Consider the following 16,972-nt stretch of genomic DNA (forward strand, 5'->3'; position numbering starts at 1 on the left):
AAACTATGCATTACATCAGATAAAAAAAATAAGGTTTTGAATCTTTATTCGTCAGTGAATACACAAAGATGAATTAATACATCTGTGAATGTGAAATCTCTCCATTGTTTCTCCATTGTCCATTTAATTGGATTTAATCTGGCCCGTTTACAGTTGACCGACTTAGAATTGGCCTGAAACTCATGATAGCAGCTTGTAAAAAAAAAAAGTGACCTACATATATTCTTCTCTCCATATTATTAAACCAAAATCCCTGTCTGTCCTCCACTGGATGGCAGTCCGCTCTCTCAGGCTGCATGATTTCACATGAAATCCCTTTGTATGTGAAAGCAAAAACACACACAGAGACCGAAAGGAAGAAGACTCACCCCACAAAAACATCCTATCGTTGCACAATCTCTCCCTTTGTTCTCTCACTCCCTCGTGTTCTGTGATCAGACTCAACACATCTCTCAGTGTTTACATTCTTCTGAATTTTTGTGGTTCATACCTCTGTAGAACTTAAAGATAAGCCCATCTGAGGGACTTTCTGGATTGTGTAAAGATGGCTGTGTTTCTGCTCCTCGTCCTGCTCAGCACTGGAGTCTTTCTGGGTACGTCGGAAGCGCAGGGGGATCTCGACAAACTTCCAGAAAATTACAGGAAAGGTGTTGAACTGGCTGTGGAACAAATCAACTCGCACCAGACAATCAAGAGCGTTTTTCTTTTCTTCAAGAGTCTGGACAAATCGGACCTTGATGTAAGTGTCTTCATTTAAAAAGAACATACAAATGACTATGAAGTAAATCATAAGGCATTACAAATGCATTTCAATAAATATACTGTACCTTTAAACGTATCATACATATCAGATTTGCATTATTCAGTATGTCTCACTAACATTAAAAAGGTAAAACTTTATACGGTAGCATTCTATAACTAATCTTTTTTTTATTACTTATTAAAAGTAGTTTTACTATTGAAATGTCTATTTTTTTTATACGTCATTAAATGCACTTTTCTTGGAGATCGCTCACAGAATCATTTAAACAGTACACTGAAGTTATGGTATTCAATAACCCGGTGTATTCTAGGGTGGGTTTGGTGTGAGTTATATCTACCATCGCTTCTATCTCAAAGCCACCAGATGCCCTAAAGGAACTGAGAATGCAAACCCGACTAAATGTGCTTTCAGAAACGACAGAGTAAGTTTTCTACACACTTTCATAGCTTGAAAATGCATGTCACATGATTGTATTGCTTTATATTGTTTCTTTAAAAAGCATGATGTAAAGTAAAATCCAGCCAAGTTTATGTTCTAAAAACAGTTTTTTTTTCTTGTCAAGATGAAATTAGTTACAACATTCTTATAAACGTATTTATGCTAAAAATATAACATTATTTAAATGTTTATATTCCAAGAATGTTAAATAACAAATAACATTATAAGGATGTTCTGAGAGTACAAATAACATTATAAGGATGTTCCAAGATGTTTGTCCTAAGAATATGTTCTCTCAACTTGAGAACGCTTATCTCCTATTAATAATGTTACAAGAACGTTCTATAGAATACATTATTTATAAATGTCATTTAAAAGGTGCACTGTCCCTCTAGGGGTTAAAAAACAAAACTGCATGCACTTTGCGGAAGAACATTGTTTTGGTTGTGTTTCGGCTCTGCGTGACTGCGGATGAATATGACCCTCACAATAGATAATGTTCTACAATGAACTGTTAGAGCTACATATGGCAATTTATCTCATCAATAAAATGCATTACTCACCTGTTGAGTGATAATAATAATAATAAAAAATCTCCGCCTCGCTTTTACAACATTTAAAATCCCTCATTTATCGCTTTCTCCGAAAATCCAAGCGGACTCTCCTCTGTTCGGCATTTGTTGAAAACGGGTGATTTTACCAGAGGGTCGAGATTTAGCTGCTCCATGTCAACCTTTCTCGCTCGTTGTGACATCTAACCTGTTCAATGGCTCTGACCTGTGGCACTCCACACCAAACGCTGGTCAATAGGAGCCGGAGAAACTTCTCTATTTACAGATTTGACAAGCACAAGTGGAGATTTTTTTTTACAGTCTATGGTGGAGACAAGCACGTGCAGGTGACGCATATGCAATTTCCTGCGATAACCATCCTGACTTAGCCTGACAAGCCAGACCCACATCAAGATGTTTGGTCTGGAAACTCACCATTGACAGCTCAATCCAAGGGGCGGATAAACGGTTGTCTTTCAAACTCCCTCTGCACGCGATAGGATAGCGCTACACCAACCAGAGCCATGAAGGTGAAATGGAGCTTGTCGACAGATTAAACATTCGCCTTATCCGGTCGGCAAAACTCCGAACAAGTCTTCCCTTTTTAAGAATGTCTTCAGTGCCGTTCTTTGTTCTTTTCTCAGAGAAAAGCTTAACTCCAAGTCTTCCATTCTGATTCGAAAGACCGCCATTCACCAGTTTCTGTGTTTACTAGAAGCACGCAAATGCAACTCGGCCATCGTCATTATGGCCCCACCCACAGACTCTATAAACGATGTGATTGGCCCGACAAGAGTTTGGCGATTACAGCTCAGAAGGGTATTGAGAGTTGCTAGACGACACTCGCAGGCAGATTAGATTTGCTGCCGCTAGGGTGCGTCTAGATTTCTAGGCTTATCCTGACTGGTCTAAATATAAACACTCATTATAGTCAATCATCACGGTAAGACAAAAACACATTTAGGAATTATAAGGATTGATGATGTATTGTCTCATTATTTAAATAGTTAGTTTTGAATTTTTAAAAATAAAAATACTGTTAAAGAACATTTTATCTTAACAAGTAACTAAAAAACGTTCATAGAAGTTGTGGAAATGTTCCTTTTTATCTAGAAAATGCACACGTGAAATTATTTTTACTTGAGTTTTTTGTCATTTTAACCCATCCTTACAGTCTTGAGCTTTAAATGTGTTGAGATGAATGTGATTGAGCATATGTTTCTCACTTGTCTGTTTGTAGCCTCTGATTGACTGTGGAATCTGCTATAAGACCTACGATGGAGAGATCCAGAGTGAACCGAAGCCTTACGTGCACTGTATTCACAAACCGCAGCTCACACAGGTCATTCATCCCGCAAACATGTCACCATCACCTAGTGCCATTTGTTCCAAAATAAACACTGTAAACACAGGTTGTGAACTGTTGGACTTGATACACTGTGAACTTTTGAACAAATTAATTTATACAAGAAATAAGACACATTTTTATTTTTACGATTGTATTATGTTTTTGTTATATTACAGTTTGAAACCAAAATCAGGCACATTTTATGCCATTTTCAAAGAAACTGCATTATGCAGCGCAGGGTTATTATAGTTAACCAAAACTAAAACCAAAACCATAAAAAAAAAAAAAAACCTCATTAGGGTAAATGAAATAAAATATAAAAAAACCCTTCAACTTTTTTAATTTCTGCTATTTGCCAAAGCAACATTTTCTCATTTGCATTTAGTTTAAATAATAAAACTGAAACTGAAATAATAAAAAAAGCTAGTAAAAATGAGAAAAACACAAGAAAATTACTAAATCTAAACCCTCATGCTTCCCTCGGGTCATTTTGACCCAATATTAATTAAAAAAAGAAGAAAGAAAGTAGAAATTCATCGGAGTGGACTTAAGGAATTGTGTTGCACTTGAACTTGGAACACACACACACACACACACACACACACACACACACACACACACACACACACACACACACACACACACACACACACACACACACACACACACACACACACACACACACACACACACACAAATACTTTTGAGGGGTATATGTAGTTGAAATGGGGGGAAAAAAGAGGTAACAAATCCTTCCCTCAAGGGTCAATTTTACCCCCATAGGAATTAATTGAATCTGAGGTATGTTTTTTTTTTCTTCAGTGTTTTCAATTGTCACAATGCAGACTCCACAAATATATGAAGATTTTTTAAGCTGTAATAGCATTTTCTTCACAATGGCAATAGTCATAAAATGTTGTTATATTTTTTATTTATTTTTTCCCATAAGAGGTTGGCCGAGACACCCAGTGTGAGATATTTTGAACCAAATTTACAGGATTATGCATGAAATGATGGGTTATTTGGAATTTAAGTTAAAAATATGTGAAGTATGTGCTTGAATTATTATTGATTTATTTCTTCAGGTCATTTTGACAGAGGGAAGGATTTGTTACAAAGTGTGAGGGGAGGATGAGTCAAATTTAAAGGCGCAGGATGTAATATTTACTGTTAGTGGTGAAAATGGGTACAGCCGTCCAAAGTCAAAAAACTCCAGTAGAATTGTTTTTCAGATAACAAAGAAATCTGAATTCATTTTGTTTCCTAAATAACTGAAAACATATGGTATGTTTATGCTTTACTAAATAAAAAATACACAGCACCTTTAAGTGAAAAAAAAAAAAACGAATTACAAATATATATATATATATTTTTTTATATAATTTATTATATAATTTATTTTGTCTCAATGTTAAAAACAATAAATACCTCGATTTTAGTATCTCAGTGATACAAAAATAACTTTGGAAGGCAGTTTTTAAGAAATCAGCTCCCTCATCCCACACCTCTGTTTATTTAAAAAATATTCAAATGTAATATTTTTACTGGAGGTTTGTTTGTTGTGCCTTGATTATCACTCTTTCTTCTGTGTTTTCATACAGTATTATAATCAAACTCTACTAAAATGATAAAAAACTGTTTTGAATTGTTGGTCTCTTGAAATAATTGTAAATGAATTGTTATTCTAATTTCAGGACTTGTTGACAGCGAGAGTTGAACACTGCAAAAAAATGAGCTACGCTAACGGATCTCCATCTCTCCTGGCAGTAAAGCAATAAAGGAGGAAACATATCACATAGCTATAATATCACTTTTTGTTAATAATTTTACGTAACTTTGCATTGTTTGACGTAATCAGAAATGCACAACATTCTTCACTTCTCTGTGTCAGTGGAGACTATGAAGGATGCTGTTTGTTTCATTTATTCATAAAAAAACATCACAATTCTTACAGGTATAAATCTTGAATATGATTTTATTACAATATGCAATATTACACATCTTTTTTCCTCAATCATTTAATATTTGTAGTGGGGGTTATAATTTGTGCTAACATTAAAAATTATGTATTTTGTGCTCTCTTTCTAATAAAGAAATATTTTTGAGCTCTACGTGGCTAATGATTTAAATCTGTAGCGTCCTACAAAACATCAAAGTAAAATAATTTCTGTGGAATAAAAAAAAGAAAGAATCTCCAACTCTTGTGCTATTAATGGTATCTGTTGAGGACTAAACAGCTCACACTTTAATATTACTTTCTAGTTGTAATTTCCACATGTTCAGTAGGGATCGGTCATAACTTTGCACTGTTAATCATAATGAGAAATAGAAAACATTCTTCACTCCTGTATGCATCTAAAATTAGCAGGCCACTACCAAATGATGGCTTTATTCACACGCAAACCATGTCTTCCAGCTTTCCAGTAATGTTAATGAGAGGAGACAGCTTTGACCCTGAAGTACTTTGACAGTTCAGATCATCATTTATGAAACTTAAAATGTAAATTTTTTTGTAAGGCATTTAGCCCTTGGCTGAACTGTTGCTCTTGTGTAACCATGTTCTGGCATCATGAAGGGTTTGTCTCTCTTCAGGGTCATTCTGTGCTTTAGATGGAGGTTTGTGTAAGGGTATCTTTTTTTGTGGACATTTAGAAAATGTAGTGTTTTCTTTAATTTATATAAGGAAATGTTACATAACAATGAATTAAACGTAGCTGAAGTAATCAGCTATAACATTGAACAGGTTATCAGAACCCTGGACAGCACCTTTCTGCAAACCTGCACACTTCATTTTTTATTTTTATTTTAACTTTATAGACGATTGAAGATTATCTGACTTCTGCAGATTTAGTTGCTTATACACATACTAGTTATGTTTCACCCTAAACAAGCTGTTTCATTTGGTTTTGATAGAGTGAATAGATATAACATCAAAGATATGCTTGAAATTCATAAATGTGTCAAGTTTAAGGGAGAATTAAGGAGAACGAGACAGAAAAATGAACAAGAAACAACAACGCAGAGTGATTAAAAAGGACAATACTTTCATATATCCATACTTACAGATATACTTTCATATGTAAAAAAAAAAACAAAAACAAAAAACAATATAGCTTAAAATATGATATGGCCTACATGTTTTAGATTTAGCATATCAGGCTTTGCAAAGAAAATTATACAACTTGTATTCTGGAACTTTCATTCTATTTGAGTATCGAATGCAATATCATGTATACTCATATTATTCATATAGTTGAAGACAAATTTGATAGCAAAACTTAAAATGAGGGAAATTATTCAAATATTTTCATTATAATCTGTGTTTTGATTCCATATAGTAGTTACAATGGAAATATAACCACTATATTACTATAAATAATTATAAATAAATAATAATAATTGTTTTATATCTGAAGGCATTAATAAAATGTTCACAGTGTATGGGCTATATATATATATATATATATATATATATAATATACTGTATGTATGTATGTGTGTTAAGCCTATATTAAATAAGTATAAGAGCAATTATTAAATAATATTAAATAAGCAATGTTTGATGATAACAGGATTTACAATAGGCTGTTAAACGTTTTAGCCCAAAACTCAACCTGCTAGCATAAATGCTAATAGCACATGGTACAAATTAAATCATAATTGAAAGACATTTAAACAACCCACTGTGTGATAGGTGATACATTGTTTTCCTTTTGATATTGTGGTAACAATTTTGACATTTTACTAAATAACCTCTTGGTGTAATAACTTTTCAGATTAAAATATTTTCTCAGAGATGGCACACACCTTTTTGTGGCATTTATGTCATTAATGACTCACCCTAATGTGTTTCACACCCGTAAGACCTCCGTTCATCTTCAGACACAGTTTAAGATATTTTATATTTAGTCCCAGAGCATATGCAGTCTATGCACACTGTACTGTCCATGTCCAGAAAGGGAATAAAAACATAATCAAAGTAGTCCATATGAGACATCAGTTAGTTAATGAGAATCTCTTAAAGCATCGAAAATACATTTGGTCCAAAAATATTAAAAAACTACGAATTTATTCAGATTTAAGAAAAATATAGGCCATGTAAGTTAACGTTTATATTGGATCGATTGCCCAGCACTAATAAATAAACATTACTGTGATTATGTCTGATTCTTTTCGAAATGGACATGGATGGTGTGTCTGTGGTCGTGTTGTCTCCAGTCATTACGGTAATCTGTGAGCCAACAGTTGCGCTCGGTGTGAGTCGTTTTTTAAAGCTGTAAACTGCTGAAGGAGAGGACATCTTATTTAACTCTTTGAATATGGAAAGTAGCATGTAATTTCTTTTTTATTTCACTGAATATTAAAACGAACTACCGACAGAGACATCAGTTCCTGACAGAAAAAAATGTCCATAGACGGAGGCGTATCAAGCATTGAGTCATATCGCGTGGACGTCCACAGAGCAGCGCGTCATTTCAACGCTGTTTCCTAAGCAGCGTTTGTGTGCCTGCCATTCTGTGACATATAATGACTATGTCAGTCCAGGAGAGAAACTCTGGATCTGAGGAGAAGGAAGAGGAGAGCGAGGATGAGAGTGAAATCGTGGAGGAGAGTCCGTGTGGCCGCTGGCAGAAGCGAAAAGAGCAGGTAACGTTACCTCTCAAAAACCTTCCCAGTTGCCCAAATAATCAGCTCGTAAATCCGAAATGTACTTGTTTGATGCCCAGACATGCTGTTTAGATAGGCAGCTCATTGGTGCTGAAGTAGACTATGTGCTGAACATCACATTGATGCCATGCTGTCTGGGTTGGCAGCACACAATGATCCCCAAAAAACGCTGTCTAGGTAACGTTAGTTCTTCTTCTTTTGGTTTTAATGGCGGCTGGCAAACCAACTTAAAGGTGCATTGACTCCACGACTTGGTATTAAGTACATTATGATCCTTAAAATTATGCTTGGAAACTTATTATAACCCCCTAGGTAGGCAACTAACTTTGACGTCTAACTATGCTTTAAGTGCTGTGATACTACCTCAAAATGCAATGCACAAGAAAATCTAATTTAAATACAATACAAAACAATGACTGTCTAGATTGTAAGCTAACTCTTTTTTAAGATATGCAGGTTGACAACTTAATATGTTATTATTGTCATCAACAATAAGTACCCATAAATGCAGCTAATGCAGACTGCTCCCTATATGATGACCCAAAATGCTGTTTAGGTAGGAAGCTTATTATGTTGCTCAAAATGCAGTTTTTTCTGTGTAGGCAACTTGTATGCCACTTGTTATGACGGCTGTAAATGCTGTAGGCAGATCATCACTATGTAGGCAGGTCACTGTGGTGCCCAGAAATGTTTTCTAGGTTGCTTAGTATTTGTTATTCATCTGACATGGATAACATGATTATTGCATAATTTTAGTGACGTGATCATGGTTAGTGGATAATTTTTGTAATGGTTTAATAAGATTTTAGAAATAACGAAATATTTAATTATTAGATGCATTATTTAAATAATATTTTCATAAAATTTTAACTTTAACAGATAACAAATATAAATAGTCTCTCTCTCTCTCTCTCTCTCTCTCTCTCTCTCTCTCTCTCTCTCTATATATATATATATATATATATATATAAGACACATTATAATAACATTATTATGTTGTGATATATATATATATATATATATATATATACATTTTATACAAAATAATTTCAATTAAATATTTCTTTATTTATAAAACCTTATTAAACCAAAGTCTACATTATAATTAGGACTTTTTGTGATATATCCAATAATGTAGATTCAATCAGATTATTAGAAAAAATATTTAGTTTAATTTATAAAGATTTAAGTTTAATTTAACTTAATCTCAATTCATATTTATTTAATTATAAAATGAATAATAAATCAATTTTAATTTATTCTAATTATAATGCAGATTATGGGAAATAATTTAATTGAATTAATTTTTGTCACGTTTTATTTGTTAACATATATTCATATATTAACTAACCATGAGCAATACATTTATTATAGTATTTGGTAATACAGCTGTTCATTGTTTGTTCATGAAACCTTATTGTAAATTGTTCCCGGAATAATAAACACAAACAAGCAAATTAAATGTCTCATTAGTGTGTCAGAATAAATTCAGTCTCTTTTGTCTCTTCAGACATTAAAGGTTTAGTGCAGATAACAAGATAAGAACATACTGAAGGTTATCACAAACATACACACTTTCTCATCATTTATAAAGCGCATTAGTTTGACCCTCCCCTAATTCTGCTTTTCATTCATTAACAAGTGAGTAAAGTGGTGCTGTGAACAGTCAGCTTTATTAAAGGTGCCCTAGAATGAAAAATTGAATTAACCTGGCCATAGTTAAATAACAAGAGTTCAGTACATGGACATCACATACAGTGAGTCTCAAACATCATTGCCTCCTCCTTCATATGCAAATCTTGTTTGTGAAAAACACCACGGAAAACAGGCTATTTTCAACATAACGGCAACTGTGAGGCAATCGCTGGGATCATTAATATGTACGCCCCTAACATTTGCATGTCAGCCCTTTTGCAATGTCAGGTGGAACTGATGGAACTGAATCATCTGCGCTCTGCAGGTAAACAAGCGTCACGCGACGATAGCGAAAACGGCAGATCATGGACACAAATGTCTTGTTCCAGGCTGTGCAGGACTTTTCATAGCCTTCCCACAGATAAACAATGTCAACAGTCATGGTTGATATTTATTTACAATTGAATACCGCAACAATTTAATTCAAAGTCGTTCGTTTGCTCGGCCCATTTCACCACGGAAAGTTTTTCTAACCTGGGGCAATATAGTAGGATTCGCTCAGCGTCTGATACTGAAGAAAGAGCTGATTTCAACTGTATTCCTGCAAGCAGCAAGAAGTGATTTTATCAACTTATTGACTGTCGAACCCATTTCGGATTAAATTGAAAGTTTCTTAGTAAGACAACATTAACGATAATATCCCCTGTGTTGTCTAGATCTAACGCAAGATGCTAGTAAAGTAACAATTGGAAACTCCAAGTAGCACACACAACAGTTTGTCAAATGACAAAGGTTAATATTATTTCCTGCTAGTGTTATCATAAAATACAACAGTAGATACGTATGTCGATCCCTTTTGACGGCCTGAAATCTAAATTAGCCTATATTTCATCATCAGCAAATAAACTAACTACGTTTACTACTACTGTTTAGTTGCTTACAGATCGCTCAGTCGATCATTGTAGCTAACGTCACCTTCTTTACCATCTAAGTTAAAACGATAGTCATTTGACAAGGCTTCTAGTCAAGTTGTTAAATAAATATACATTTTTGAGAACTGAAGTATGATTATTTTGCAGCGGATGAGTAGTAAACATGACACTGACTATTTTGAGTGGTTTCTACATTACTTTGTTTGGCTAAATAAATCGCCTTTTAAATCACTCTACTGTCAAACTGTAACGTTACTGTACAAACAACATATTTACGCGCTACCCAGTTCAGTTCGTGATTCAAAGTTAAGAAGCTATCACTGGAAAATCATTGCCATGACGGATGGTAAAGATATGTTAGCTGTCATTGAGCCGTGCAGTGAAACAGCCAATCAGAGCAGAGCTCAACATTAATATTAATGACCCTTTCAAATAAGGCAAATCCAGAGCATTATCCTTGGGACAATTTCTAGGGTTGTAAATGGACCTGTAAACCGTATCTGGACAATATTTGAATAAGCCACATACCCTCTATTTAGATATCAGAAACAATTTAAAATATTGTTTCAAATCATTCTAGGGCACCTGCTTCCCTTTAACATTGCACTGTAGTTCAATGACTACTCAGGAAATATGATGCATTATTGTGGAAATGCTACGGGCTTCTCTTCACAGATGCTCTAACTCTCATTACAGTACTTATTTTACTTTAGTTTTTTTGGCTTTGAAACAGAAATTTCCTCTTTCTAAAATAGAACCAGACAAAGCCTCCGGGTTCTCTTGGAAAGAGTTCAGCACAGTAGATGAACTGTGTTTTGTTCAGCAGCATCCAGAGAAACCAAGGCATGATAACAAACAACTTGTTTAATTATGAAGTGATCAACCAACCATGAGTAAGGTGGTCTGCACACACAGAAGTGCACATTTTCTACCCTGAAAATATTTGTGCATTTTTATATAAGTGATTTGAAGAACATCTGCTGTCATCCACAACTATTGAAGGATCAAATTCCTGCACTGATAGACAGTTTAGACCCAGTTTGACTAGTTTGAAGCAATAGGAGTGTGTGAGCTTAGCTACACAAGAAACTTACACACTAATGCAGAAGCACTTAGATGTTCTGATAGCACATTATCCTCCTGCTTGAGTGATGCTTTTCCATTATGTTACTTGGAGCAATAATCGGCCATGACTGGATACTTAGCATGAGCATGTCTGACTCTGTTAGTATTGATAGATCTTTCATTGCATTACAGATGCAACAAATATCATATGATATAGAGGAATGTATAGTTCTCAGCAGTATACACTCAAAAATAAAGTTTCTAGAAGTTTTTTTTTTTTTTTTGCAGCAATGCCATAAAATAAAACAATCCCAAAGAATCTTTCCGCAAAAAGTTCTTAAAAGAATTTTAAAAGAACATTCTTAAAAGAACCCTTTTCCATAATTAAAAAAACCTTTTAGGGTGCTTTCACACTTGGTTCGATTGCCTGGACCGAACCCGATTTCGATTGATCCCCCTGCCCCCGCTGGACTGTGTTCATATTATATTATTGGGGTCTGAACTGGGGTTCGTTTGCGTAATCAAAGCAGCAGCTGTTTACCCGGTTGCTTAGTAACGACAGCGAGTGTGAAGGCGGCGAAATGCATAGCGTTGCTCCCATTACTTTTATATTTTTGTTTTTGAACCGTTGCTTTTGTTACCAAAGCTTCTGTACGTAATGACACTTGCGTCTATCTGCCGCGAATGCACTGCAAATGCTCTAAAGATGGCCGAAGACGAGCAAAGATGAGATCTACAGCTCTCTGCTAGCAGTATGTCATTAACGCTCGTCAGGTAAATGAGTGTAACACACACAAAACACAGATTTTTATCATCTCATGTCATTTATAGCGGTTCACTTCCACAATTTAGTACGATTGCGTTCACATCATCAGCAAACCGTACCGGAGTTCACATGAACCAAACCCCAGACCACCTCTTTAAGCGGACTCGGGTGCGGTTCGCGAGTGCGCGCCCGAGTTCGGAAGACCGCGTTCACATCATCTAAACGAACCGATCTCTGACGTGAATCGAACTCAGGTGTGCACCTGAGTGTGAAAGCACCCTTAGAGGGTACCATGGATGTTAGAGGTTCTTCAGGGAACCATAAGGCAGGGCTCTACATAACGCCCATTTTGGGCGCATTTACGCCTAAAAATTACTGTGTGCGACTGTGAAAAAATATTTAGGCGCACCGGTGCGAGTGACCCGATCGATTCTCATGAATGGATGTGTAATACCATCAGAATAAAAACTACAACACTGAGTGAATCAACACTGAGAAACTGATAGGCTATGTTTCCTACTGCAATCAACTGCTTTTCATGCCTTCAGACAGCAGAAGAAGTGCAAAAACGTGTGCGACGGACTACACTTCAAACAAAAATTGTTTACAAAGTGAAACGTCTGTGAAGACGCAGCCATGCGCACTTTACCAGACGCCTCGCGCTGTTGATTTACAGCCAAATCAAAATGAACTGGAAATGCCACATTTGGATTATCATAAACACGCTCAGAAAATAGTTGATGCTTGGGGCATAAATGCCATCAAACAATAATGTATTAATATTACATTTACAAAAGCCCTTGAGTTAATCTTTATCACACGCTGTTTAAAAAAATACTAAATATATATAATGAGCAAGTATATCATGAAGATTTTTTCCAAACCGGGTTTTTGTCTTATTCTAAATCACTGTACACACAAAATAAGTTATTCCCGCTGCGGATTAGCACAATATCTGCATGACTCACCACAAACAGAGAGAAGTAGATCCGGCTGCAATGTTTTTCCGCGAGACGCATGCGGTTCTGTTTATGAAGCGCCAGAGCGCCAAAAGTTACGGCTTGCTTTAGCTCCGAGTATTGGCATGATTGCATGTGTGATACTGATCTCGTACAAAAATCCAATAGACAAGTTGATATTAAGTAACAACGTTTTAGCCACAACACTGTCTATTAGTGAAAATCAAAGCCAAACCAGAACTGATTCGCATATCCAAGCGATTCGATTCAAATTAATCTGTGTTTTGAACTATTGACTGAATAACTTGCCGCCACCTACTGGCGGTTTTATTTTCATATTTATACTTTGCATAGACGTTTTATTTAAAATATTAAACTTTTAACGTTTAATTTGTACATATTTCTAAATTCAAAAACGTATATGTAAAACATTCATACAACATTAACCCATGCATTAATGCATTAAATGCATAGGTGTTTGATTGTATGAAGTCCAGTTCTGCTTTTTGTGTGTGTATTTGTGCTGTACTCTCAGAAGTTAATGATAATATTATGTCAGAATTATGTTGAACTTAAGAAATTGACAGATGATGCATACATTTAATAAGATTAAAAAAACATTGCTCTTATAATGGTAAAAATGAAACTGGACATTAAAGGACAAATATCGTCCTGTAATGGGAAAGATATAATTGGAATGAGGTTTGATGGATTAGAATGTGCTCCTAAATTTTTGACTGTGCTCCTAAATTTTTTTAATTAGGAGCACAAGTGCTCCTCAAGAAAAAAGTTAGCGTAGAGCCCTGTAAGGTGTTTCTCACCGGGTAGTTATAGGAGGTCAGTTATAGAAACGAGCCACCAGGTCCCAGAGAACTCAATTTTCATTTAGGGACAGGGACATAGGGACAGGGACATAGGAACCAGTGGAAATCTTTAAGCGTGGTATTCAACAACAACAACTCCAACTGATACATATAGTTATATGTAAGTAGTACATATTGTTATCCTTTTAAACCCGCTTAAAAAGCGCCATGTTTTATTTAGTGTCACAATACTTGGTTGTTCAGCTATTTGTGTAACTATTTAAATAGAGGAAACGTGGAGGTGTTTGGTCGCTTCTAACTTAATCTCTGTTTTGGTACCTAATGAATGAACTGGGCTTAGTGGGCTAAGCTAAATGCTATCAAAATGTCACCGCGCGTCAGAACGATTAAGTGCACTGAGACAAGGTATGTATCAACTCGTCATAGATAAGGGAATAGTTTAATATGAAAAAGCGGTGAGTATCCCTTTAAGAGTGTGGGGTCGTTTAGTGCTTGCAGAAGAGGTGTGTTTTCAGCTGCTTCTTGAAAGATGTGATGTTCTCAGCAGTTCAGGTGGAGGTTGGCAGCTCATTCCAACAGAGAGGAATAAGGAGGGTGAAGGTTTCGGAGAGTGACTTTTTGCCTCGTTGTGAGGGAACAACAAGGCGTTGGCTCATTCAGGAACCTGAGCTGGCGGGAGGGAGCATACATTGGATTGGGATGAAGTAGGGAGGAGCTGTTCCAGGTCACAATTGGGAGCCAGTGGAGTGAGATCAGGAGGGTTCTCTTTGGCTGATTGAAGACTAGACTTCTGGATATGATCTGCAAAGGCTTAGTCATGCTGGTGGGAATGCCCACCAGTAGGGCACTGCTGTAGTCCAGTCTTGAAATTAGCATTTAAATAAGCATTTGGACAAGTAGCTCCGTTCTGACAGGAAGGGTCTGATTTTCATGATGTTGTAGAGCGCAGACCTGCATGACCGGGTCATCGTTGAGATGTGGGTGGAACAGCTCAGCTAGCCACCAAACACCACCCCTATCTTCCTTGTTGTCCTGGTTGGTGTTAGTGTTGTGGACACCAGTTGCACAATCACATTGTGGTCAACTGATGAGTTTGCATGGATTACAAGCAATCTTTGCAAGGTTGAGCTGCAGATAACGCTCCTTTATCCAAACAAATATGTCTGAAAGGCAGTTGGAAAGATCAGTAAGGGTCAGTAGGGCGGTCTCTGTTGAGTGTCTGCTTTTAAAGCCAGACTGGTTGTCATCAAGTAGGTTGTTCTGTGAAAGAAAAGCCAGGAGCTGATTAACCTCAACTCTTTCAAGCGGTTTAATCTGTAATTGTCAACTGCTGTGGGGTTATGTATCGGCTTCCCCCCCATTGTCATTTCTATGTAATTATTTGTGAAATTTACTAGCAATTTCTGAGTGAAAACTGTTTTAAAGGTGTCTTATGCCCTTTTACAAAGTCATGATTCTGTTTTTAGGTTGTACTAGAATATGCTTTCATGCTTGACTGTTCAAAAAACACATTATTTTTGACAAATTTTACATTATTACAGCATCTCTCTCCCCAGTCTGACACGAACATGCCGTTTAGTTCCGGTTTCGATGAACCTGCTCCATCCGAAATGCGAAATGCACTGTGATTGGTTAACTGTCCCAGTGTGTTGTGATTGGCATCACTTAGCCGGTTCGGAAAGATGTCACGCTCCTTACCATAACAGCGTGCTGTAATACACACCTCTTGTGTGTCAATTTCAAACCAATTCAAGCCTAAATTCAGATTTAAGAATGTTAAACAAGAGGATCGTGCAGAACGGATTTCATGCACAGACTTTGCAAGCACTGATTTCACAGGAAGTTTCAGAGTGGTATGTTCGAAAACTATGGTAATACAAACAGCAATCGATCACAAAACCATGGTTCATTTTCCTAAGGTGTGGTGAACAGCCTTACCGAAGCGAGTGCTTACAAACGCTGCAGTAAACACTAGGGGTGTGAAACATTATACTTGAAATAGAGTGGGATTATATCATTGATTTAGTACATTCTTCCTCTCTATGCGCCAGGCACAGCTTGATGCAATGTAAGATTCTTCATAGAGTACACTACACCGATGCCAGACTTATACCCGGACAGAAGTGACACTTGCAATAGGTGCAGACAATCCCCAGCCAATCTCACTCACACGTTTTTGTTTTGGTCTAAAATATTTGAGACTTTTGACAAAAAAACCTGTTAATATATTAACCACCCCAAACCCTTTAACAGCTCTGTTTGGAACTCCTTTTAAGCCTAATCTCCCTTAAGCAGCACAAGAGGTTGTTGCTTTCGCCACACTATTGGCCAGGAGGCTCATTCTCCTAAAATGGAAACATGCATGGCTCTTTCAGATGACAGATGGATCAAAGAAATTCTTGTGTTCAAAACTGGAAAAAATCCACTTTTAAAACCTTTCACAAGACATAGAAACAGTTGTTGAATTATATTTATTACATTGATCTGTCACTTGAAAATTCAGATGAGGATACTTTTTTTTTTTGTTTAAAAAAAGTTTTTAAATATAATTTTTCATTATTATTATACAGCTCTGGAAAAAAAATAAGAGTTAAAATTATCAGTTTCTCTGGTTTTACTATTTATAGTTATGTGTTTGGGTAGCCTGGATATCAGCTGAACTTAGCCCCGCCCACAACATTTTTAGGTCGGGCAGTTTGGTCTGGCCTCGATCCATAGAGGAGAAATTATCCCCGAACAGAAACTGTTCGGACCAATGAAATCATCAGGGCGGGCTTTAGACGATGACGGACAGATGATCAACAGTAACGTAATAATCACGTCATCAGAGGGGCTTGGATTATATTTGTTCGAATCCTAAACGGAGAGCTTGTTTGTATATGCATTCACCTTCACAATATCTCTCAAAAAATGATGATCATGTTGGGCAAGTACTCTGTGTATCATTAAATTATTTTATTTTTTTACAACACCCGCAAAGATCGTTTATTTCAGCGCGAGTGCAGACAGGGTTGCCAAGTTTT

The 16,972-nt window shown here is 36.1% G+C and overlaps 2 protein-coding genes across 2 annotated transcripts in view; both read left to right on the forward strand.

The window, feature by feature from the left end:
- zgc:195173 (uncharacterized protein LOC792613 homolog) lies at positions 1 to 5,211 on the forward strand. Its single transcript, XM_067434399.1, has 4 exons — positions 1 to 739; positions 1,074 to 1,184; positions 2,993 to 3,094; positions 4,795 to 5,211. The coding sequence occupies exons 1-4, from the start codon at positions 545 to 547 to the stop codon at positions 4,876 to 4,878; spliced, it is 492 nt and encodes a 163-aa protein (XP_067290500.1). The 5' UTR covers positions 1 to 544; the 3' UTR covers positions 4,879 to 5,211.
- A 2,077-nt stretch (positions 5,212 to 7,288) lies between these two features.
- Positions 7,289 to 16,972, forward strand: part of nrbp2b (nuclear receptor binding protein 2b) — a 34,335-nt gene continuing 24,651 nt past the window's right edge. The window contains exon 1 of the mRNA XM_067434347.1: positions 7,289 to 7,747. Coding sequence (XP_067290448.1) covers positions 7,628 to 7,747 — 120 coding nt within the window. The 5' untranslated portion in view covers positions 7,289 to 7,627. The remainder of the gene's footprint in view (positions 7,748 to 16,972) is intronic.

This window comes from Pseudorasbora parva, chromosome 24 (genome assembly GCF_024679245.1).
Source record: "Pseudorasbora parva isolate DD20220531a chromosome 24, ASM2467924v1, whole genome shotgun sequence".
In the NCBI taxonomy this organism is placed as follows: Eukaryota; Metazoa; Chordata; class Actinopteri; order Cypriniformes; family Gobionidae; genus Pseudorasbora; species Pseudorasbora parva.